The 24,539-nt window shown below is 53.7% G+C and overlaps 1 protein-coding gene across 1 annotated transcript in view; it reads right to left on the bottom strand.

The window, feature by feature from the left end:
* Positions 1 to 24,539, bottom strand: part of LOC140386786 (protein Wnt-6-like) — a 101,739-nt gene that overhangs the window by 18,489 nt on the left and 58,711 nt on the right. The window contains exon 2 of the mRNA XM_072469485.1: positions 22,024 to 22,325. Coding sequence (XP_072325586.1) covers positions 22,024 to 22,325 — 302 coding nt within the window. The remainder of the gene's footprint in view (positions 1 to 22,023; positions 22,326 to 24,539) is intronic.

The raw sequence follows: 24,539 nt of genomic DNA, 5'->3' as shown, positions 1-24,539 counted from the left end.
ACACCACCCACCAGGTACGCGGTACATACTCGTGCGACTCGGCCAACGTTGTCTACCTCATACGCTGCAGGAAAGGATGTCCCGAAGCGTGGTACATTGGCGAGACCATGCAGATGCTGCGACAACGAATGAACGGACATCGCGCAACAATCACCAGGCAGGAATGTTCCCTCCCAGTCGGGGAACACTTCAGCAGTCAAGGGCATTCAGCCTCTGATCTCCGGGTAAGCGTTCTCCAAGGCGGCCTTCAGGACCCGCGACAACGCAGAATCGCCGAGCAGAAACTTATAGCCAAGTTCCGCACACATGAGTGCGGCCTCAACCGGGACCTGGGATTCATGTCACATTACATTCACCCCCCACCATCTGGCCTGCGAAATCCTACCAACTGTCCTGGCTTGATACAATTCACACCTCTTTAACCTGGGGTTACCCCATCTCTGGATCTGTAAAGATTTAATCACCTGCTAATGCTCGAATTCCTAGCATTGTTTGGCATCTTTGAATTTGTCTATATATGTGTTTCTGGAACAGACCTCTTCATTCACCTGAGGAAGGAGCAGCGCTCTGAAAGCTAGTGACATCGAAACAAACCTGTTGGACTTTAACCTGGTGTTGTAAGACTTTGTACCATCAACAAGGCACAAGTCAGGATTGTGATGGAATGCTCTCCACTTTCCTGGATGAGTGCGGATCCTACAACGCTCAAGAAGCTGAAACGCCCGCCAGAACACAGCTGTTTCGATGAGAAACTCTTTAACCTCAGTCGCCTCCGTGCTAAAACCAAACTGACCACCATAGACCTCATGATCGACAGTTTCGGGGTGACTGCAGTGCTGTTGCCTCGGCCTGTCCTTGAGTGTTGTCAAAACAAAACTTACACCAGCCCAGACCTGATCAACCAAACTTTCCACCTCCCGTATATGTTGAAGGAGAGACGCTGGAAAATGTTGAACACTTCCCCTTCCTTGGCCTCTCTCAAAAGGCCTCCGTGGATGAGGGGATCCAGAACTGGATCAGCTGCTCCAGAGCAGCCTTTTCCAAACTGCAGCAGCGAGTGTTCGACAACGTAGACCCCCGCAGGTGAGTGAAAGTCCCGGTGTACGGAGCGGTTATCATCACCGTACTCCCGTGCTGCCGTGAGAGCCGGACTGCGTATCAGCGACGCACAAGAGCACTGGAGAAATTCCACCAGCAATGCCTCCGCCATATCCTTCGGATTCAATGGGACAAACGTTGAACAAACTCTGGTGTCCTTCTTGAAGCCTGCTCCCCAAACATTCAGGCAAAACCCCTGAAAAATCAATTGCAATGGAATGAACACTGTGTGCCATTGGCCGAAAGCCATTTCCCCCGCCAGGTCCTGTTTTCCCAGCTTTCAAACGTTCGGTGTCCCAGGGGGAGGACAAAGAAAGTGCCCCAGAGACACCGTGAAACTCTCACTGAAGCACGGCAGCATTGAGATGAATGGCTGGGCAGAGCTTGCTACCAATATTGCCGTCGAGCTTCATCACGCTCTGAGTCACAACGTGGTCATGACGAGGCAAAGAAGGAAAGAAAAGGGAGTTGATCCTGCATTCCGGATTCCGTTACCTCATGGGGCGACCTGCCCCCTGTGCCCACAGATCAGCAGGTCGAGAATCGGCCTACTCAGTCACATGCTGATCCATGGCAGAAACTCATCACTCTGAGTCGACGTCATCCTCGAATTGAAGGACGAATGAGCCCTGCCATCAATGAAAGAGTTTTATCCCGGAAAACGCTGCCTGAATTTATTTATACCATGAAAGGAATTCGGACTAAGTTTAACATCCTTCCTTCCGCCTACAGCTTTGATTCTCCTGACATTATTGGAGAACTGGAAGAGCCATCACCTCGCGACGACTCTGTAATTGGTACCACCTAGTGGGCCAGATGATAACTGGCAGGTTCACCTTGTGCTGTTAGTAGCAGCTAACTTATCGATGCAACAGTTCACGATCAACGAGTCTGGAATCTCAGCGTAGGGCACAAACAATGGGAAAACAGCACGGGAACAGAAGATCCCACCATGGGCCTATGATGGCGACCTCCGCAAAATGCGCCGGGTGGGTGGGGGGAGCAGAAAATCCTGACCTAAGATTACCTGCCACTATCAATCCGTTAGAATATAGCTTTACATAATATGGAAGCAGCCATAGTCCCAGAGGACCATAGGCTACTTTCCTCCTTGAGAGAGAGAGAGCTGAGGGTCACAGGACCTCGGGCAAGGGGCAAAGTTATATATTAGGTACATTTGCAAGTACAGTTGTGCTAGACAAGTGCCAGGCAATGACCATCTCCTACAAGAAAGGATCTAACCACCGCCTCTTGACGTTCGATGGCATTACCATCACTGAATCCCCAACAATCAACATCCTAGGGGCAGATCAAAGGCTAGGAGTCCTACGGCGAGTAACTCACCTTCTGACCCTGGCACAGCTCCAACAACACTCAAGAAGCTCAACACCATTCAGGATAAAGCAGCCCGCTTGATTGCTCCCCCTTCCACAAACATTCAAATCCTCCACCACCGGTGAACAGTGGCAGCCGTGTGCACCATCTACAAGATGCACTGCAGTAACTCACCAAGGTTCCTTAGGCAACACCTTCCAAACCCATGACCAGTACCATCTAGAAGGCCAAGAACAGCAGATACTTGGGAACCCCACCACCTGGAGGTTCCCCTCCAAGCCACACACCACGCTGACTTGGAGATACATCGCCACTCCTTCAATGTCCCTGGGGCAAAATCCTGAAACTCCCTCTCCAACAGCAGAATAGGTGTACCTACACCTCAAGGACTGCCGGCGTTCAAGAAGGCAACTCACCACCACCTTCTGAAGGGCAACTAGGGATGGGCAATAAATGCTGCCCTAACCAGGGACGCCCAATCCCGGAAAAAAATGAATAAAAATAATAATATATATATATATAGTCACTTTGTGATATAGAACATGAATATTACTGAGAAGAGAGACATGTTGCTGAAACTTATCAACTTGTACTCATCAGGACAAATGCAAGACTACCAAATTTCAAACAATCGCAACAATTTCTACTACAGGAGGTGAGGGTGCTGTTTGGTTGGCAAGTTAACTATGATTGGCTGAGGTGTGACCATGAGGAAGCAATAGGCTCCCCTGTTTCCCAGAAAATTCAAAAAAGTCACAAGGCTTGAACGCATTCCTTTTGTTTGCAGAGAAGGGGTCCCTGTGCATGAATGTATGTCGCTTTGCGTGAGTGTAAATGAGCCACATTATGAGCTCGACTGCTTATCTTAAATTGGTTGTTTACAAAATGTAAACAACAGGTGAAGCAAGTTGTTGTACATGCCTACTATGCAGTGTCTATGCAAATGGTATTTTCCACTACTGGATGCTGCCTTCACTAAAACGATGTTCTGCCTGCCCCACAATTGAGCAACGTTGCATAAGAATTACAGAGCCGGTGTGACGTCAGGTTCGTAGGCTTAACATCCCAGCAAATGGCTGATCGAATTAAACAACACCTTCCTTCAGTTGTTTGTGACAGGCAGAATAAAGACCCCTATTTAACCAGACTGTGCTTGAAAAACCCAAACCAAAAGGTCCAACACTTACTGAACAATGCTGAATGTGCTCATAGCTACACTATAGCAAATTAGGTTTGCAATGTAGCTCATTTACACTCGCTAGAAGTACACGGAGACACGTTCTCAGCAAAAAAAAGGAATATGTCCAAGCCTGGCACTCTCCGCGTCAGTCTGTTGCCTCCGGATAGGCACCATCAGCCACAACCACAGTGGGTAACCCCTGTCACCCAGGAGCCAACCTCCCAGCTGGTGGGATGCCTGAAGAGGTCAGGAACCATCGTACACGCTGCCTGGGTATCGGGCGCAGATGTGCATGATGCTCATCTCATGGTCACACGGCAGCTGCACGTTCATCGAGTGGAACCCCTTTTGGTTTGTGTAGAGCGGCCGGTCATCTGCAAGTGCTCGTAGGGGTACATGCATCCCGTCGATCACCCCGGACCCCGGGCATCTTGGTGATGGCGGCGAACCCCGCTGCCCGGGGATACTGGTGGGCTGGTCCACATTGAAATGGATGTATTGTGCGGACTGGGCATATAGGGCCTCCGTGACGGCGCGGATGCACCTGTGCACCGAGCTCTGTGAGATCCCGGACAGATCCCGACTCGGCGCCTGGAAGGAGCCCATCGCCTAAATGTTCAGGGCGACCGTCACCGTGACGGCCACCAGGGGCGGGTGCCTTCCCCCATTCCCCCCATGGTGCCTGGCAGATATGTGGCACTGTCCCCCTGCTCAGCCAGAGTCTTCGACGGCGTCTCCGGTCCAGCAAGTCCTCGAATGACAGGCGCTGCCGGTACACGCGAGGCCTCACGTGGTGCCTCCTTCCCACCTCCTCCTCGGCCTGTTGGGCGGGGGCTACCCGCCCTGTTGTTCCTCTGAGACAGGCTATGCTGCTGCAACGTCCTCCTTTTCAAACAGCTCCAGCTTGTACAGCCTGACTGCATCCCCAGGGCTGCAGCGACTAGGAGAAAGGCCAGCATCGCTGGTTGAATTACAATATCCATTGTCTGCAGGGGGTGAAAGGTCAAGGTGTTAGCATGGCGCCTACCCCCGCGCCCAACCAGGTCCAACAGGCTACCTGGTGGCCCCAGTTTGCACTGCGGACCCTGCCCCTGCATGGTCTCCCCCCCCCCCCCCCCCCCCCAACCCCACCCCATCTCCAGACCCTTGGTCCCATCAGTGTCCAGCACCATGGGGGCCCATCCCTGCTGCGCTACCCATGCCAGTGGTACGCTCTGCAGGCCCCATCCGGCACCCTCCTGTAGGGGCTACTGTGGGCATCCCCCTTGGGTGGGCCAAGGGGTGCCCTGACGGCAGGTGGCGGCCAGTTTGAAGGGGCTCTACGGCGGAGGTTGGGGTTCGGGGGTGGTGGGGTGTGGGCACCGATATGGCCGGTGTCACTCTGCAGAACAACGGGCCATGGTGGGCGGTCAGTGGGGTACACAACAAGATGGCTGCCTTGCAGGCCGCGGCAATGGCGGTCCGTGTCTGGCACCTCGCCCCCGTGGGGGACACCCTGGCCCCATGGCCCATCCGCTGGTCAATGCCCCCTCCCCACACCCCGCTGCACCCTAGCCAGCCCGGCCGGTGTCAGGAGCGGCAGCCCGCGGTCACGCATCTCCACGTTCTGCCTCCTCTCCCTCCCTCATCAGCCACGGCGCCTGTTTCCCAACTGTTAAAAGCACAAGTGAACCGCGCCGTCGCGAATTCCCCCCAGTGGGGGAGGGGCATGGCGGAAGCCCTGGAGAATACGGGGGGGGGGGCTGGAAAATGCTGCAAGTTGAGTAGCATTAGCCACAGTGTTGCTGGTGCTTATTGTCAGTAACAAGACGGCTTGTGCTGACTCCAATATTGGAAACCACGCCTTCAGCGAACAAGACCTAAGCTCTGGAATTCCCACCCCAAACCGCTACGCCGTTTCTCTTTCCTCCTGTGAGCTGCTCCTTAAAATCCAGGGTGGGGGTGCGCTGCCGGAGGAACAGAGAGAATCCCCACGGCCGGAGAATCCTGGTGTGGTAGTATGCATTAGGGGTCATGTGGGACTGTGAAGCCGTGATGTCATTGGCTGACAGATCCCGGGTCCTGGTTGGCCGTTGACCTCTAGCTCCGCCCTGAAGGCGGAGTATAAGAACCAGGAGTCCTCCCCCGTAGGCAGTCTACTACTGAACTGCGGGGGAACAGTCACGCTTAATAAAGCCTCATCGACTTCACTCTATTCGTCTCTCGGAGTCTTTGTGCGCTACAATTTATTAAGCGTGACTAAAGGACTATGGAGCTCAGGATCATCCCGGAATGCCTGAGGATCAGCCCCCACGCAGTGAACGCAGCAGCAGCTTTCAAGCACTGGCAGACTTGTTTCGAGGCCTACCTCAGAACGGCCCCCGGCCGGCTCACTGAAGACCAAAAACTACAGGTCCTGCACTCGAGGTTAAGCACGGAGATTTTCTCTCTCATCGAAGACGCAGAGGATTTCCAGACGGCGTTCGCAGCACTAAAAAGTTTCTCTGTTCGCCCAGTAAACCAGATCTACGCTCGCTATCAACTCGCAACGAGACGGCAAAGTCCCGGAGAATCGATAGATGAATTCTACGCCGCGCTACTAATTTTGGGACGGGCCTGCAGCTGCCCGCCGGTGAACGCAAATGAACACACGGACATGTTAATTCGCGATGCGTTTGTGGCAGGTATGAACTCCTCCCAAATCCGGCAAAGACTTTTAGAAAAAGAGTCGCTAGGACTCTCAGAGGCACGGGCCCTAGCAGCCTCCCTAGACGTGGCCGCGCGAAACACCCGCGCCTACGACCCCGACCGCGCGGCAGCCCATTGGGCTCCGTATGCACCCGTCGCGACAAACCCACCCCCCCCCCCCCCCCCACCGGACACCCCACAGGCTTGCGCGGTTCAAATGCCGAGTCGCACCGGGGGAGCCCGCTGCTATTTCTGCGGCCAGGCGAAACACCCCCGGCAGCGCTGCCCGGCCCGCGCAGCGATCTGTAAGAGCTGCGGGAAAAAGGGCCATTTCGCGGCTGTGTGCCGGTCCCGGGAGGTCGCCGCGGTCCCAGGAGAACAGGGAGCCCTGCACGCCTTTTACGCCCCCCAACCCCCCCAGCGCCCCATGTACGACCCGCAGGCGCAACCACCTTGGGTCCCGACCACCGCTGTCCCCAGAGAAGAGGGAGTCCTGCGTGTTCCTAACGCTCCCAACCCCCCCAGCGCCCCATGTGCGACTCGCAGGCGCCGCCATTTTGGGTCCCGGCCACCACGAGGGGAGATGGGGCGCCGCCATCTTGGACCACCCCAGACCTGTACGACGCATGGGAGTGGCCATTTTGTCCATCCCGCCGCCATCTTGTGAGCCCCCAGCCATGTGCGATGCATGGGGGCAGCCATCCTGTTCACCCCCGACGCCATCTTGGACGGCAACAACGGACCCCAGCGTCGACGGCTCCACGGGGTTCGAAGAAGACGCTCAACCATTACAACCACGGCTGGCTTCAATGACGCTGGACCAAGCACGGCCCCGGACGCTCCAGACGACGACGACAACGGTGCTGATAAACGGGCACGAGACACCATGCCTGGTCGACTCCGGGAGCACGGAGAGCTTTATCCACCCCGACACGGTAAGACGCTGTTCTTTGACCATCCGTCCCAGCGCACAAAAGATTTCCCTAGCTGCAGGATCCCACTCCGTACAGATCAAAGGCTTCTGCATAGTTACCCTAACGGTGCAAGGGAGGGAGTTCAAAAACTACAGGCTCTACGTCCTTCCCCAACTCTGCACGCCCACATTACTGGGATTAGACTTCCAGTGCAATCTGCAGAGCCTAACTTTCAAATTCGGCGGCCCAATACCCCCACTCTCTATCTGCGGCCTCGCAACCCTCAAGGTTCAGCCCCCATCCTTGTTTGCAAACCTCACCCCGGATTGCAAACCCGTCGCCACTAGGAGCAGACGGTACAGCGCCCAGGACCGGACCTTCATTTGGTCCGAAGTCCAGCGGCTACTGAAGGAAGGCATAATCCAGGCCAGCAATAGTCCCTGGAGAGCACAGGTGGTAGTAGTAAAGACAGGGGAGAAGCAAAGGATGGTCATAGACTATAGCCAGACCATCAACAGGTACACACAACTAGACGCGTACCCTCTCCCCCGCATATCCGACATGGTCAATCGGATTGCCCAATATAAGGTCTTCTCCACCGTGGACCTCAAGTCCGCCTACCATCAGCTCCCCATCCGCCCAAGTGACCGCAAGTACACAGCCTTCGAGGCAGACGGGCGATTATACCATTTCCTAAGGGTCCCATTTGGCGTCACAAACGGGGTCTCGGTCTTCCAACGAGAGATGGACCGAATGGTTGATCAACACGGGTTGCGGGCCACGTTCCCGTATCTCGATAATGTAACCATCTGCGGCCACGATCAGCAGGACCACGACGCCAACCTCCAAACATTCCTCCAGACCGCTAAAGCCTTGAACCTCACGTACAACGAGGACAAGTGCGTTTTTAGCACCAACCGGCTAGCCATCCTGGGCTACGTAGTGCGCAATGGGATAATAGGCCCCGACCCCGAACGTATGCGCTCCCTCATGGAATTTCCCCTCCCGCACTGCTCAAAAGCCCTAAAACGCTGCCTGGGGTTCTTTTCACACTACGCCCAGTGGGTCCCCCAGTATGCAGACAAGGCCCGCCCCCTAATACAGACCACGACCTTCCCTCTGTCGACAGAGGCTTGCCAGGCCTTCAGCCGCATCAAAGCGGATATCGCAAAGGCCACGATGCGCGCCATCGACGAGTCCCTCCCCTTCCAGGTCAAGAGCGACGCCTCCGACGTAGCTCTAGCGGCCACCCTTAACCAAGCGGGCAGACCCGTGGCCTTTTTCTCCCGAACCCTCCACGCTTCAGAAATCCGCCACTCCTCAGTGGAAAAGGAAGCCCAAGCCATAGTGGAAGCTGTGCGACATTGGAGGCATTACCTGGCCGGCAGGAGATTCACTCTCCTCACGGACCAACGGTCGGTAGCCTTCATGTTCGATAATGCACAGCGGGGCAAAATCAAAAACGACAAGATCTTAAGGTGGAGGATCGAGCTCTCCACCTTCAACTACGAGATCTTGTATCGTCCCGGAAAGCTGAACGAGCCGTCCGATGCCCTATCCCACGGCACATGTGCCAACGCACAAATTAACCGCCTCCAAACCCTCCACGAGGACCTCTGCCACCCGGGGGTCACTCGGTTCTACCACTTTATTAAGTCCCGCAACCTCCCATACTCTTTGGAGGAGGTCCGTACAGTCTCAAGGAACTGCCACATCTGCGCAGAGTGCAAACTGCATTTTTTCAGGCCGGATGGTGCGCACCTGATTAAGGCTTCCCGCCCCTTTGAACGCCTTAGTCTGGATTTCAAAGGACCCCTCCCCTCCACCGACCGCAACACATACTTCCTTAATGTGGTGGACGAGTACTCCCGCTTCCCATTCGCCATCCCCTGCCCTGACATGACCGCGGCCACAGTCATTAAAGCCCTGAACACCATATTCACACTGTTCGGTTGGCCCGCATACGTCCACAGCGACAGGGGGTCCTCCTTCATGAGTGACGAGCTGCGCCAGTTCCTGTTCAGCAACGGTATAGCCTCGAGCAGGACGACCAGCTACAACCCCCGGGGGAACGGGCAAGTAGAGAGGGAGAACGGCACGGTCTGGAAGACCGTCCTACTGGCCCTATGGTCCAGGGACCTCCCGGTTTCACGGTGGCAGGAGGTCCTCCCGGACGCCCTCCAATCCATCCGGTCACTACTGTGTACTAGCACTAACCAAACGCCTCATGAGCGCCTCCTTGTCTTCCCTAGGAGGTCCTCCACTGGAACGTCGCTGCCGACCTGGCTGGCGGCCCCAGGACCCATCTTGCTCCGAAAACATGTGCGGGCGCACAAGTCGGACCAGTTGGTCGAAAGGGTTCACCTCCTTCACGCCAACCCGCAGTACGCTTACGTGGAGTACCCCGACGGCCGACAGGACACGGTCTCCCTGCGAGATCTGGCGCCCGCCGGCAACACACACACCCCCCCCCCGACACCAATCACCCTCTTCCTGCCACCGCCGCACCCCGCCACCGCCCCCTTCCCAGGAGGATCGGTCCTCCTCCCAGGCCCGACCAGGAGTGAAGCCCAAGCTGAAACCGTAAGGCTCCCGGAGACGACAACACCGGAACAAGCACCACCACCACCACCGGGGCCGAGGCGATCGACACGGACGACCAGACCGCCCGACCGACTCGTGGCGTCGATCTAACACTACAATATGTGGACTTTTAACAAGAACATTTTGTCTTTTTCTCCTGACGATTACTGTAAATAGTTCGAAACAAAAAAAAAAACCTTGTACATACTGTAATAACATGCGAAAGTTTTCCTCCCAGGACCAGCCTTGTAAACCCTTACCACCATGCGAAGCATCACCCCGCCGGGTTCATTTTTAACAAGGGGTGAATGTGGTAGTATGCATTAGGGGTCATGTGGGACTGTGAAGCCGTGATGTCATTGGCTGACAGATCCCGGGTCCTGGTTGGCCGTTGACCTCCAGCTCCGCCCTGAAGGCGGAGTATAAGAACCAGGAGTCCTCCCCCGCAGGCAGTCTACTACTGAACTGCGGGGGAACAGTCATGCTTAATAAAGCCTCATCGACTTCACTCTATTCGTCTCTCGGAGTCTTTGTGTGCTACACCTGGCCAAGGTGATGTGCTGCTTGCACCATAGGCAACCATGTAGCCTGTGTGAAGAAGACATTTTATTATGGATCAGATGGGGGGAGTGGACCCATGGCGGTTTGCAAGGCCGCAGGCCAGGGAATTTTCTTTCTTCTCCCATGTACACAAAGCCTACTCCCGGATAGATTTCTTTGTTCTGGGTAGGGCGCTCATCCCGAGGGTGGAGGGGACGGAGTATTCGGCTATAGCCGTTTCGGACCATGCCCCGCATTGGGTGGAACTGGAGCTGGGAGAGGAGAGGGACCAACGTCCGTTGTGGCGGCTGGATGTGGGACTGCTGGCGGACGAGGTGGTGTGTGGGAAGGTGAGGGGGTGTATCGAAAGGTACTTGGAGGCCAACGGCAATGGGGAGGTGCGGGTGGGGGTGGTATGGGAGGCGTTGAAGGCGGTGATCAGAGCTAATTTCCATTAGGGCTCATAGGGAGAAGACAGAGGGTATGGAAAGGGAGAGGTTAGTGGGGGAGATTTTGAGAGTGGACAGGAGATACGCAGAGGCCCCGGAGGAAAGGTTACTTGGGGAAAGACGACGGCTCCAGACGGAGTTTGACCTGTTGACCACAGGGAAGGCGGAGGCACAGTGGAGGAAATTGCAGGGGGCGACCTACGAGTATGGGGAAAAGGCTAGTCGGATGCTGGCACACCAGCTCCGTAAGAGGATGGCAGCGAGGGAAATAGGGGGTGTCAAAGATGGAAGGGGAGCCACGGTTCGGAGTGCGACGAAAATAAACGAGGTATTCAAGGCCTTTTATGAAGAGCTGTACAGATCCCAGCCCCCAGCGGGGGAAGAGGGGATGAGACGATTCCTAGATCAGCTGAGATTCCCGAGGGTGGAGGAGCAAGAGGTAGCTGGTTTGGGGGCACCAATTGGGTTGGAGGAGCTGAGCAAGGGTTTGGGGAGCATGCAGGCGGGGAAGGCCCCGGGACCGGACGGATTCCCGGTGGAATTCTACAGGAAGTACGCAGACCTGTTGGCCCCGCTACTGGTGAGTACCTTTAATGAGGCAAGAGAGGAGGGGACCCTGCCCCCGACAATGTCGGAAGCGACAATTTCTTTGATCCTAAAGCGGGAAAAGGACCCACTGCAATGTGGATCGTACAGGCCGATCTCGCTCCTCAATGTGGATGCTAAGTTGCTGGCAAAAGTGCTGGCCACGAGGATCGAGGACTGTGTCCCGGGGGTAATCCACGAGGACCAGACGGGATTTGTAAAGGGCAGGCAAATAAACACCAATGTGCGGCGGCTCTTAAACGTGATAATGATGCCATCGGAGGAGGGAGAGGTGGAGATAGTGGCAGCTATGGACGCGGAGAAGGCCTTTGACCGAGTGGAGTGGGAGTACCTCTGGGAGGTGCTGCGTAGGTTTGGGTTTGGGGTAGGGTTTATCAATTGGGTTAAGCTCCTTTACAGAGCCCCGATGGCGAGTGTAGTGACGAACTGGCGGAGGTCGGAGTACTTTCGACTGTACCGAGGGACGAGGCAGGGGTGCCCCCTGTCCCCCCTGTTGTTCGCATTGGCGATCAAACCATTGGCCATGTCATTGAGGGAGTCCAGAAAATGGAGGGGGGTGGTCCGAGGGGGAGAAGAGCATCGGGTGTCGCTATATGCGGATGACCTGTTGCTGTACGTGGCGGATCCAATGGAGGGGATGGTGGAGGTCATGCAGACTCTAAGGGAGTTTGAGGAGTTTTCGGGCTATAAGCTCAATGTAGGGAAGAGTGAGCTCTTTGTATTACAGGCGGCGGACCAAGAAAGAGGGATAGGGGACCTACCGCTGAGGAGGGCGGAGGGGAGCTTTCGGTATCTGGGGATCCAGATAGCCAGGAGTTGGGGGACCCTACATAAACTGAATCTGATGAGGTTGGTGGAGCAAATGGAGGAGGATTTCAAAAGATGGGACATGTTACCGCTCTCGCTGGCGGGTCGAGTGCAGTCGGTCAAAATGGTGGTCCTTCCGAGGTTTCTGTTTGTAGTTCAGTGCCTTCCCATCGTGATCACTAAGGCCTTTTTTAAGAGAGTAGGCAGGAGTATTATGGGGTTTGTGTGGGCGAATAAGACCCCGAGAGTAAGGAGAGGGTTCCTGGAATGCAGTAGGGACCGAGGAGGGTTGGCGCTGCCAAACCTGGGGAGCTACTACTGGGCAGCAAATGTGGCGATGATCCACAAGTGGGTGATGGAGGGAGAGGGGACGGCATGGAAGAGGATGGAGATGGCGTCCTGTAAAGGAACGAGCCTGGGGGCGTTGGTGACGGCACCGCTACCGCTCTTGCCGACAAAGTATACCACGAGCCCGGTGGTGGCGGCAACGCTAAGGATCTGGGGCCAGTGGAGACGGCACCGGGGTGCAATGGGAGCATCGGTGTGGTCCCCGATCAGGGGTAACCACCAGTTTGTCCCAGGGAAGATGGACGGGGGGTTCCAGAGCTGGCATCGGGCGGGGATTGGAAGAATGAGGGACCTGTTCATCGACGGGATGTTTGCGAGCCTTGGGGCACTGGAGAAGAAGTTCGAGTTACCCCCGGGAAATGCCTTTAGATATATGCAGGTGAGGGCTTTTGTGAGGTGACAGGTGAGGGAATTCCCGTTGCTCCCGGCACAAGAAGTTCAAGATAGGGTGATCTCAGGTGTATGGGTCGGGGAGGGCAAGGTGTCGGAAATACACCAGGAGTTGAAAGAAGAGGGGGAAGCGCTGGTAGAAGAGTTGAAGGGTAAATGGGAGGAGGAGCTGGGGGAGGAGATCGAGGAAGGTCTGTGGGCTGATGCCCTAGGTAGGGTTAATTCCTCCTCCTCATGTGCCAGGCTCAGCCTGATACAATTTAAGGTGGTCCACAGAACGCACTTGACGGGGACGAGGTTGAGTAGGTTCTTTGGGATAGAGGACAGATGTGGAAGGTGCTCAGGGAGCCCGGCGAACCATGTCCATATGTTTTGGTCATGCCCGGCACTGGAAGGGTTCTGGAGAGGAGTGGCGGGAGCAATATCTCAGGTGGTGAAAGTCCGGGTCAAGCCAAGCTGGGGACTAGCAATATTTGGAGTAGTGGACGAACCGGGAGTGCAGGAGACAAAAGAGGCCGGCATTCTGGCCTTTGCGTCCCTAGTAGCCCGGCGAAGGATCTTGCTAATGTGGAAGGAGGCGAAGCCCCCCAGTCTGGAGGCCTGGATAAATGATATGGCTGGGTTCATAAAGTTGGAGAGGATTAAGTTCGCCTTGAGAGGGTCTGCGCAGGGGTTCTACAGGCGGTGGCAACCGTTCCTAGACTATCTCGCGGAGCGTTAGAGGAAGGTCGGTCAGCAGCAGCAGCAACCTTGGGGGGGGGGGGGGGGGGGGGGGTGGAGGGGACGTCCTGGGAGGGGGGGGAGGGGGGACTGCCTGGGAGGGTGGATGAGCAAGAGATAACATGAAGGGTTGGGGAAACTGGCATGTACGGGTGAGGACCAGTATACAAAGCTGTGTAAATATATCATTTTGCCATGTATATATCTTGCTCTGCGCGATTTCTCGGTTTTTTTTGATGCGAGGGGGGGGGGAGGTTATTGTTTGTAAGGGAGAAAAATTGTGTTAAAAAACTTTAATAAATATATATTTTTTTAAAAAAGAAGACATTTTAGTTAGCAACTTTCAAAACCTCAGGACCCCCCAACTGGTTTCTTGTTTCTTGAAGAAGGGGACGGGGCATAGGTGGGGGGGGGGGCTCCGATTTAAGGTGCCCCAAAAATTGGGCGGCACGGTAGCGCAGTGGTTCGCACTGTTGCTTCACAGCGCCAGGGACACGGTTTCGATTCCCGGCTTGGGTCACTGTCTGTGCGGAGTCTGCACGTTCTCCCCGTGTCTGCGTGGGTTTCCTCCGGGTGCTCCGGTTTCCTCCCACAAGCCCCGAAAGACGTGCTGTTAGGTGAATTGGACATTCTGAATTCCCCCTCTGTGTACCCGAACAGGCGCCGGAATGTGGCGACTAGGGGCTTTTCACAGTAACTTCATTGCAGTGTTAATGTCAGCCTACTTGTGACAATAAAGATTATTTTAGAAGAAATATTAAATCAGGTGGTGCGCTTTAAGAAAATTCAGTACAAACGCTACAGAGAATCAAGAACTGGTAATCCTTTTAAATGAATCCTTCAAATCTGTCTTCATAAATTAGGATGGCTGGCAATTTCTAAATCAAATTATCTGTGGAATCTACAGTGAATGAGTGTGCAGTGAAGTGTCTGTCATGAAGAGAATTCAGTGCCTACAGGCATCTAGAAGCAGACTAAATGCACGTTAGATTCCTGTAGGAAATGAGAGAAATTGGGTGAGGCTCCGGTTAATATTCTTAAGAGCACAGTGGGACTTGAAGTTCAATCAGAGTCAAATCAATAATTTATGGAGACATGTCCAGCCCCTCACCAACCCTACCCAGGTCCCCACCGCCCTGATCCAGTGAAACACCAGTGTTCGTTCAGCTCGTAATGTTTTTCCACTTGTCAGTAATGATGAAAATTGTTTTTCCAATGAACTTGCATTTATGTAGCACCTTTCATAGCCTCGAGGTGCGCTACAGCACCTAGGAGCCAATGAGGTACCCTCTAAATGTGGTCACTGTTGTGATGATTCAACGCCCTCGTCGCGCCCGGCTTGATGTCGGGATGAGGCCGGGATCCAGATTCAAGACGATCGAAACATCTCGCGAGATTCAACAGAATCTCCCGGAGCGGCACATAGAATCATAGACTAATAGAATCATAGAATTTACAGTGCAGAAGGAGACCGGCCCATCCGGTATGCACTGGCCCTTGGAAAGAGCACCCTACGCCTCCACCCTATCCCCGTAACCCAGTAACCCCACCTAACGTTTTTGGACAATAGGGGGCAATTTAGCACGATCAATCCACCTGACCTGCATATCTTTGGACTGTGGGAGGAACCTGGAGCACCCGGAGGAAACCCACGCAGACACGAGGAGAACGTCCAGACTCCGCACAGACAGTGACCCAAGCCGGGAATCGAACCCGGGACCTGGGAGCTGTGAGGCAGCAGTGCTAACCACTGTGCTACCATGCCGTCCAATTATGATCTGGATCTTGCTGTCGCTGGGTGGTTCCAGGGGCGCATACATTTAAATATGCGCTCGCCTAATTCACCCGGGGTCCAGGAACCACCAGCAACTTTGCACTGATTCACAAAATCATGAACCAGTCGTGATGACACCTCGAGGGTCAGGTTGGGGAGGGGGGTGCATGGAGCCCCAGGTGGTCAAGGACAGGGTACGGTGGCACCCTGACACTTCCCCGGCACCTGGGCACCTTGGCACCGTCAGCCTGGCACCTTAGCAGTTCCACCCAGGCACCCGGGCAGCATCACCTGGTGGTGCCTGGGTGGCACTGCTAGGCTGGCTGAGACAGTTCCAGGGTGCCAGGCTGGCAATGTCATGGTGCCCAGGTGCCAGGTTGCCAATGCCAGGGGTTGGGCCTGGGGTGGCCCTTGCCCATAAGAGTTGGGTTGAGGTGGGGGGGGGGGACTGAAGACACGGTGGGGATGCACAGGGGAGTCGAAAGATTGGGGTTACCTTTGGAAATGACGACCCAATCCGTGAGTAGTCTTCCTGCATTGGCGAGCTGAGCAGTGAAGGAAATTGCTTGAAGAGTGGCTTCGAGAAGGCAAAGAAAAACAGCAAAGTACTGTTGAATCGCGCCGAGGAGCACTCCGTTAAACGCACCATTCAACGGACTTTAACTTGAGTCCGCTGAATCTGCAAATTGTATGACAATATTGTACGTTTCAATGGGCCCAGTAATTATCTGTGTATTCTCTCTGTGTTATGGCAAGTTCCACCTGCCCCATGTTTGGGTTTTGCCCTGGGGACAGGCCCCGTACACCCAGGCAATAATTTGCCTCTGAATCTAATCCCAATATTCATTACCTAAAGCATGGCATCAACCTTGGGTTTCTATCCTAGTTTTCATGAAATGGAGCTCGGGGAAATGCCTAACAGCATTCCAGCCCAGGACCTGTATTCTATCAGTGCTTATCGTAGAGACCTCCAGAAGGAGCCTGCATAAATGTCACGCCTCACAAATCCACTGGAATTCTTTGCTTGATTAAAGCTCGGCATCAAAGAGAGATTAAAAGGTGCTGAGAATTAAAGGCAGGATGATTCATTGACGGCAATTGGTCGGGAAGCGGAACAGAAACAGCGATGATCAATTTGCCAGTGTTCCTCAGAGGTGAGGCAACCAGATGTACAGATCTGAGTGAGATGTTGGGGCAACTGTGGGATTTGAACCGGGAACAGTTGGGGGTGTAACCATACCGGTGAACGTTAGGGGCACTTAGAGGGTCCTCCTTGCGTGTCAATCAAAGATCCATGAGCTTAACTTTCGATCCTAGAGTCTTTTCTTTAATAATAATCTTTATTATTGTCACAAGTAGGCTTACATTAACACTGCAATGAAGTTACTGTGAAAATCCCCGAGTCGCCACATTACTACGCCTGTTCGGATACACAGAGGGAGAATTCAGAATGTCCAAGTTACCTCATCGCACGGGCTGGATTCTCCATTATTTAGAGTATGTCCCCACGCCAGTGTCAAAACCGGGGAGATTTACTGCTGAAAATCCTGGGAAAATCCTGGACATGAATTCCCAGCCCTGCAGGGGGCTAGCATGGACCCAGAGTAAATCTCGTAGCTTTTGCTGCAGATACGGGCCCCCGCACTTCCGGGTCGGAGGCCACGCATGCGCACGGCGATGGCCTCCAGCGGCCGTGCCGAGCTCCATGGCGGACACAGACCGCGGACCTGGAACCGAAAAAGAGACCCCCAATCGGCCGCGCGCCCGACCCTCAAACCCCGCACAATCATTCTCCGGCCGCCTGTAAGGCCCCCTCTGACCTCTGATCGAACCACCCCCGGCCAGGGCGGCCGCGGACTGAGTCCGCAGCCGCCACGCGAGTACCCCGCCCGGCAATACCAGGTTAGTTCCACGCCGTCGGGAACTTGGCCGGTCGGGGGCGGAGGATGTCGGAGCGGACCTCTGGCAATGGCGTACTCCCCGGTGACGGCGCTTTTCGGTACCCGGAGAATTGCCGAACCGGCGCCGGGCCCGATTCCGACGTCAAACTGGATTGTCCGCCCTGGCGCCGGCTGCGATTTCGCCGTTGGGATGCCCATGTCTTTCGGGACTTGTGGGAGGAAACCGGAGCACCCGGAGGAAACTCACGCAGACACGGGGAGAATGTGCAGACTCCGCACAGACAGTGAACCAAGCCGGAATCGAACCTGAGTCCCTGACGCTGTGAAGCCATTGTGTTAACCACTGTCCTACCATGCTGCCTGTCGGTACTTCTGCCTGCCTACCTGTCTGTTGTGTTCCTGCCTGCCTGCCTGTCTGTTGTGTTCCTGCCTGCCTGTTGTGTGCCTGCCTGCCTGTCTGTTGTTTATCTGTCTGTCTGTCTTACTGCCTGCTGCCTTACCCATCTGTGTGCCTGCCTGTTGTGTGTGTGTGTGTGTGTCTGTCTGTCTTTGTGCCTGTCTGTCCATCTACCTGTCTATCCGCCTGTGCATCTGTCTGTCTGTCCGTACGTAAATCAATCCATCCACCCATGTCTGGCTAGCGGAAAGGTTTTTCATATTGACCCATTTGACTTATCACTAAATGTTTGTGGTTGATACATGAATCTAGTTAGAAACTGACAGATCAATAGACAGATCATAGGGAGACAGACAGACAGAATTGTTAAACAGAGATAGATAGGAAAAGAAAGACTTGCATTTATGTCGACCCTTTCAAGACTTCAGCAATCAAGAGATTCCAAACTGCTTTACAGTCAATGAAGTATTCTTTGAAGCGGAGTCACTTTCAAAACCCAGGAAATTCCACAGCTAATTTGTACACAGCAAGGTCCCAGAAATTATAATGAGATGACGACAGGGTAACCTGCCCTTTAGCAATGGTGGCCAGGGTACTGGGGAAACTGCCCCCGTTCCTCTTTCAAATAGTAAACCATTTACATAGAACATCCAGTGCAGAAGGAGGCCATTCGGCCCATCGAATCTGCACCGACCCACTTAAGCCCTCACTTCCACCCTATCCCCGTAACCCATTAAAACCCCTCCTCACCTTTTTGGTCACTAAGGGCAATTTCTCACGGCCAATCCACCTAACCTGCACGTCTTTGGAATGTGGGAGGAAACCGGAGCACCCGGAGGAAACCCACGCAGACACGGGGAGAACGTGCAGACTCTGCACAGACAGTGACCCAAGCCGGGAATCGAACCTGGAACCCTGGCGCTGTGAAGCCACAGTGCTGTCCACTTGTGCTACCGTGCTGCCCGCAAAGGAGGAGGCGGACAGGGGCGTGGTTTATCATCTCATTTAAGAGACAGTGCCGTGGACAGGACAGCGCTCCCTCAGTACTGCACAGGAGTGGCACCCTGAGCTGAGTCCTCAAGTCTCTGGCGCAGGACCCTGAACCTTCCAGCGGAGAGGTGAGAGAGCTGCCGCTGAGACACCTTTCCTTCTGTTACTGAAAGGTTACAGAGGGGGCACAGACACTTTTGCTACAGGCAACATTATTGAACCTAAACTCCAGTCAGTGAACTGGAGAATAGAACTGTGAAGTTTAACACACCTAGAAGGAGACTGAGGTTTAGAGAATATACGTTGCTTCCACACAAATGTGAAACTGAAGAAAGTACGGATAGCTACTTAAGGACAGGATTGATGGGTATGAGAGTTGACAGAAATTACCCAACATTGAATGGGACATGATGGGGCCATGGTAATGTCATCTGAGGAATGTAGCTGGCCGGCATTGAATAATGTCAGTTGTTAATGTTAGATTAATATCTTGGGATTACCTTCAGGGCCCAGGGTGGAAGTACATATCCATGTAGCTTTATTCTTCTTGGAAGGTTTAACTGCAGCAAAGTCTCTCTGACCCTTCAGGCGATTAAATAATGAGCGGATTCCACAAAAACTGTGCAGGGTCCACCAGACCAAGATCAGTGGAAAAAGCTGCCCGGCCTCCGTCTGCACCTTTTTTATTGGTTGTTCTCATAGGCCGTAGCGTAGCCTGCATTTATTATAGCGCCACGCAGCGCAAAGAGTAGGGTCACCCTTCCCTGTGCTGCCCGGGAAGAGTGTATCTCCCACCCGCTGTCACAGATTGTGGGCAGCACGGTAGGACAAGTGGATAGCACTGTGGCTTCACAGCGCCAGGGTCCCAGGTTCGATTCCCTGCTGGGTCACTGTCTGCACGGAGTCTGCACCTTCTCCCCATGTCTGCGTGGGTTTCCTCCGGGTGCTCCGGTTTCCTCCCACAGTCCAAAGACATGCAGGTTAGGTGGATTGGCCGTGATAAATTGCCCTGAGAGTCCAAAAAAGGTTAGGAGGAGTTATTGGGTTACAGGGATAGGGTGCAAGTGAGGGCTTAAGTGGGTCGGTGCAGACTCGATGGGCCGAATGGCCTCCTTCTGCACTGTATGTTCTATGTTCCTCTACCAGACTGCCACCCACTGATCGCAAAGAACAAAGAACAATACAGCACTAGAACAGGCCCTTCGGCCCTCCAAGCCTGTACCGGTCATGATACCACCCTTGGCCAAAACTCTCATCAGTTCCAAGTGCCGTATCCCTCTATACCCATCCTATCCATGTGTTTGTCGAGATGCCTCTTGAACGCCGTTAATAAACGTGCAACTGAAAAGATTTGGTGCGGCAGACGTAAGAAAGATGTTTCCACTTGGGGGAAAAAAATGAAAAATGAAAATCGCTGATTGTCACAAGTAGGCTTCAAATGAAGTTACTGTGAAAAGCCCCGAGTCGCCACATTCCGGCACCTGTTTGGGGAGGCTGGTACAGGAATTGAACCGTGCTGCTGGCCTGCCTTGGTCTGCTTTCAAAGCCAGCTATTTAGCCCACTGTGCTAAACCAGCCCCTTGCAGGTGAGGCCAGAACTGGGGAGCAGCGATGTGAGACGGCCTCTGATAAATCCGACTGGAGGATTCAGGAGAAACCTCCTTACTCGGCGAGTGGTGAGAATGTGGAACTCACTAAGGCAGGGGGTAGTTGTGGCAAATGTCACTGACGTATGTAAGGGGGAAGCGATAGATCAGTGCACGAGGGAGAAAGGAGTAGAAGGATGTATTGATGGGGGGGGGGTGGAGATGGAGTAGAGTGGGAGGGGAAGCTCAAGAGGAAGCTAAACGCCATGGCCTGTTCATGCGCCGCAAATACCTTGAAACTGTTCCACCAGATTTCCATCCACTTGATGAGGGCGATGCCCACAAACAATGACTGAGCACACCTGATCATTGATACATAAAGGAGCCCCTTGCGTATCATAATCACACGGTGCGCGAGGAGGGCATTCAGCCCATCATACCTGTGATTGAGCCCACCTCTCACATCACAGGAAATGTAATTTGCTAAAACCTCCCTAAGCATCACAGAGAGCAACGCAGCATCTTTGTAAAGACAAAAATGACCATTTCTCTGTCTTGCTTCGCAGGAAATATTGTCCCTCCGTTTCCCTAGCCACTGTTCGGTTAGCTGGCCTCAACCAGCAGATAGTTAAGGAAGCTATGATTGGAGTATGATTTGCGTATAGCCTGTACCCCATCAGCAAGTGAAAGAGTGGGCGAGTGATCTGCCGGTAATGCTCCTCCAGGAGACACCGAAGCAGGAATGCCAGACAGACTCTCAGAGAATAGATTGGCTTCCAACTTCCGCAGGTATGCGAAGAGGCCGGCCAGCCCCTTGAACCCATCGTTCAATTAGTTGCTGATTGATCCGTGCCTTGGCTCCATCGGCCCTCCTTTGATCCCAATGGTGGGTGTGACTTTTATAACTTTTTGAATACATTGACAATGGAGAAAGAGTTAAGGTTTTGGAGAAGAGATGCGAAGGTCAATATATCCTTTCTGAGTTGTGGTGTCCACTGTATTCCAAGTGGTTACTAACCAGGGATTTGTACAGCTCTCATCGTAGGGGTGGCACGGTAGCACAGTGGATAGCACAATTGCTTCACAGCTCCAGGGTCCCAAGTTCGATTCCGGCTTGGGTCACTGTCTGTGCGGAGTCTGCACGTTCTCCCCGTGTCTGCGTGAGTTTCCTCCGGGTGCTCGGGTTTCCCCCCACAGTCCAAAGATGTGCAGGTTAGGTGGATTGGCCATCAGAAATTGCCCTTAGTGTTCAAAATTGCCCTTAGTGTTGGGTGGGGTTACTGGGTTATGGGGATAGGGATAGGGTGGAGGTGTTGACCTTGGGTAGGGTGCTCTTTCCAAGAGCCGGTGCAGACTCGATGGGCCGAATGGCCTCCTTCTGCACTGTAAATTCTATGTAAAAAAAAAAGTCCCGAAAGACGTGCTGATTGGTGAATTGGACATTCTTAATTCTCACTCAGTGTACCCGAACAGGTGCCAGAATGTGGCGACTAGGGGCTTTTCACAGTAACTTCATTGCAGTGTTAATGCAAGCCGACTTGTGGCAGCAACGATTATTATTATTAAAGCCATCGTGCTACAATCAGGGACTCGACAATGATCCCATGTCTCACTGTGACGCTGTGCATTGGCAGGCCAGGGTGAGGGTGAATGCGTCTCCTGTCAAACCAAACGCAAAGTCAAACACCAGTCAAAGAGGAGCAGCCCGAAGATAGAGAGACACAAAACGAGAACTCACCAGCCTGCCGGCTTCATTGTTGTGCAGGTCCACCAGTGTCCGGATGTCGCTCTTACCCTTTTTCCGCCTGGCGTCCATGAACTGCTTGGACTTCTCGTAGCCAAAGTCCACGTCGTCGCCGCAGCCCCCCCACTCCCAGGCCGTGCCCTCGGCCCTGGTTCCCACGGTGGGAAGGGGAGGCGAGCGGCTCCTGGACCTGTCGCAGCCGCACTGCAGCAGCTCGCCCATGCTGCATGCCTGCGTCACAGCATGCGTCACGCCAGCCGAGGTAATGGCGTACACGAAGGCCGTCTCCCGGATATCTGTGGGGTGTGGGTGGCGAGGGAGGGGTGAAGAGCACAGATTGTAAGGGGTTAATAAATAAAACAGTAAGTTTCATGTGTCACATAATGAGATAGCGGGACTGACGATCCAGCACAGTTTGTGGAAGCTTGCTGTGCGTAAACTGACTGTCCTGTTTCAGTCACTACGGCAACAACCACACTTTCATGGACTGTGCGATGCTTTGGAAGCACTGAGTTTGTGAAAAACGTAATTTAGATGCAAATAGCGTCTTGAAGTCCTCGTGTAAGGGAGAAAACTGCTTTTCCCGGGTGAATTTGCCAAAAGGTAGATGATTTGTTTGCAGAATTGGAAGTAAACAGGTACGTTTTAATTGTCATTACACAGACATGGCTGCAGGGCGACCAAGGCTGGGAAGTGAACATTAAAGGGTATTCAACATTCAGGAGGGATAGGCACAAATGATCAAGGGGTGGGGTAGCGCCGTTCATAATGCGAGAGATGGCTTTATAGAACATAGCACATAGAAAAATACAGCACAGAACAGGCCCTTCGGCCCACGATGTTGTGCCGAACCTTTGTCCTAGATTAATCATAGATTATCATAGAATTTACAGTGCAGAAGGAGGCCATTCGGCCCATCGAATGGAAAGAACACCCTACCCAAGGTCAACACCTCCACCCTATCCCCATAACACAGTAACCCCACCCAACACTAAGGGCAATTTTGGACACCAAGGGCAATTTAGCATGGCCAATCCACCTAACCTGCACATTTTTGGACTGTGGGAGAACAGTGGTAATGTCACTGTACTCGTAATCCAGGGGTCCAGTTTTAATGGTTTAGGAACACAGGTTCAAAATATACCGCAGCTGGTGGAATTTAAATGAAGTTGATTAACAGATCTAGAATTGAAAGCTAGTCTCGGTAATGGTTGCCGTGAAATTAGCAACGATTGTTGTAACAAGGGGGCGACAGGTTATCCGGGGTGGGTGTGGTAGTCACCACTGATGTATTATACTGTATATATGGGTTTTACGGTAAGGCCCCTGTACTACAGGTACGGGGGTAGATCCCTACCTGCTGGCTCCGCCCAGTAGGCGGAGTATAAATGTGTGTGCTCTCCGAACTGCAGCCATTTCGGCAGCTGCTGTCGGAGGCCACACATCTCTGTGTAATAAAGCCTGGATTACTTCTACTCTCGTCTCGTAGTAATTGATAGTGCATCAATTTATTACACAGAGATTTTGAGAGATGGACCTCCGCATCAAGCCAGATCGCATGCAGCTGCATCGTCAAGCAGACAACGCCAAAAAGGACTTCCAACATTGGCTAGCCTGTTTTGAAGCATACATCGGGTCTGCGCCAGACCCAATCCCAGAAGCACAGAAGCTCCAGATTCTGTACACGCGACTGAGCCCCAACATTTTTCCCTTCGTCCAGGACGCGCCGACCTACGCAGAAGCCATGGCGCTACTGAAGGAGAACTACGCTCAGCGGACCAATAAAATCGTCAGGCATCTCCTGTCAACGCGGCACCAACTTCCCGGTGAGTCTTGCTCGCCCTTGTGAGAGACTGTGACTGCCAGGCCGTTTCGGACACTGAACATTCAAACCGGCTGATGAGAGACGCGTATGTTACGGCGTAGGGTCTGACTACATTCGCCAGCGCCCCTTAGAAGGGGCCACGCTTGACCTCGCGGCGATCAAAAAACTAGTCCTCTCGCTTATGGTCGCCTCACGCAACGTACAGGCCTCTGCACCAGACCGCGCGGCCCACCCCCCTATGCATCGTGGATCCTGCCGACGGCCACCCCATCATGGACCCCATCCGCGACCGCCCCCAGCCAACCCCTGGGCAGGAGTGTGGGGTTGAGGTCACAATCAGATCAGCCACGATCTTATTGAATGGCGGAGCAGGCTCGATGGGCCGAGTGGCCTTCGTCCGCTCCCGATTCGTAAATTCGGAGAATCTCATCTGGTTCACTCATCCTTACCCGGTCCTGGCCTACACGTGACTCCGGGCCCACAACAAGGCTCTCCGTTGTTGCAATGAGGGACGGGCACTAAACGCTGACCTTGCCGACAACATCAACATCCCAATAAAAAGAATAAAAATGATTCCCTGAGTTCTCTCTTCTCGAGAGGAGAGAGCTTCAACCTTTCCTCCCAATTCTGTGCTCCCTATTCTCGGTACCAGTACGATTTCTAGGCTCCATTATCATACCTCAAA

The sequence above is a fragment of the Scyliorhinus torazame genome, chromosome 2, assembly GCF_047496885.1.
Source record: "Scyliorhinus torazame isolate Kashiwa2021f chromosome 2, sScyTor2.1, whole genome shotgun sequence".
Taxonomy (NCBI): domain Eukaryota; kingdom Metazoa; phylum Chordata; class Chondrichthyes; order Carcharhiniformes; family Scyliorhinidae; genus Scyliorhinus; species Scyliorhinus torazame.
The sequence above is the reverse complement of the archived record's forward strand: the minus strand, read 5'-3'. Positions and strand labels throughout refer to the sequence as shown.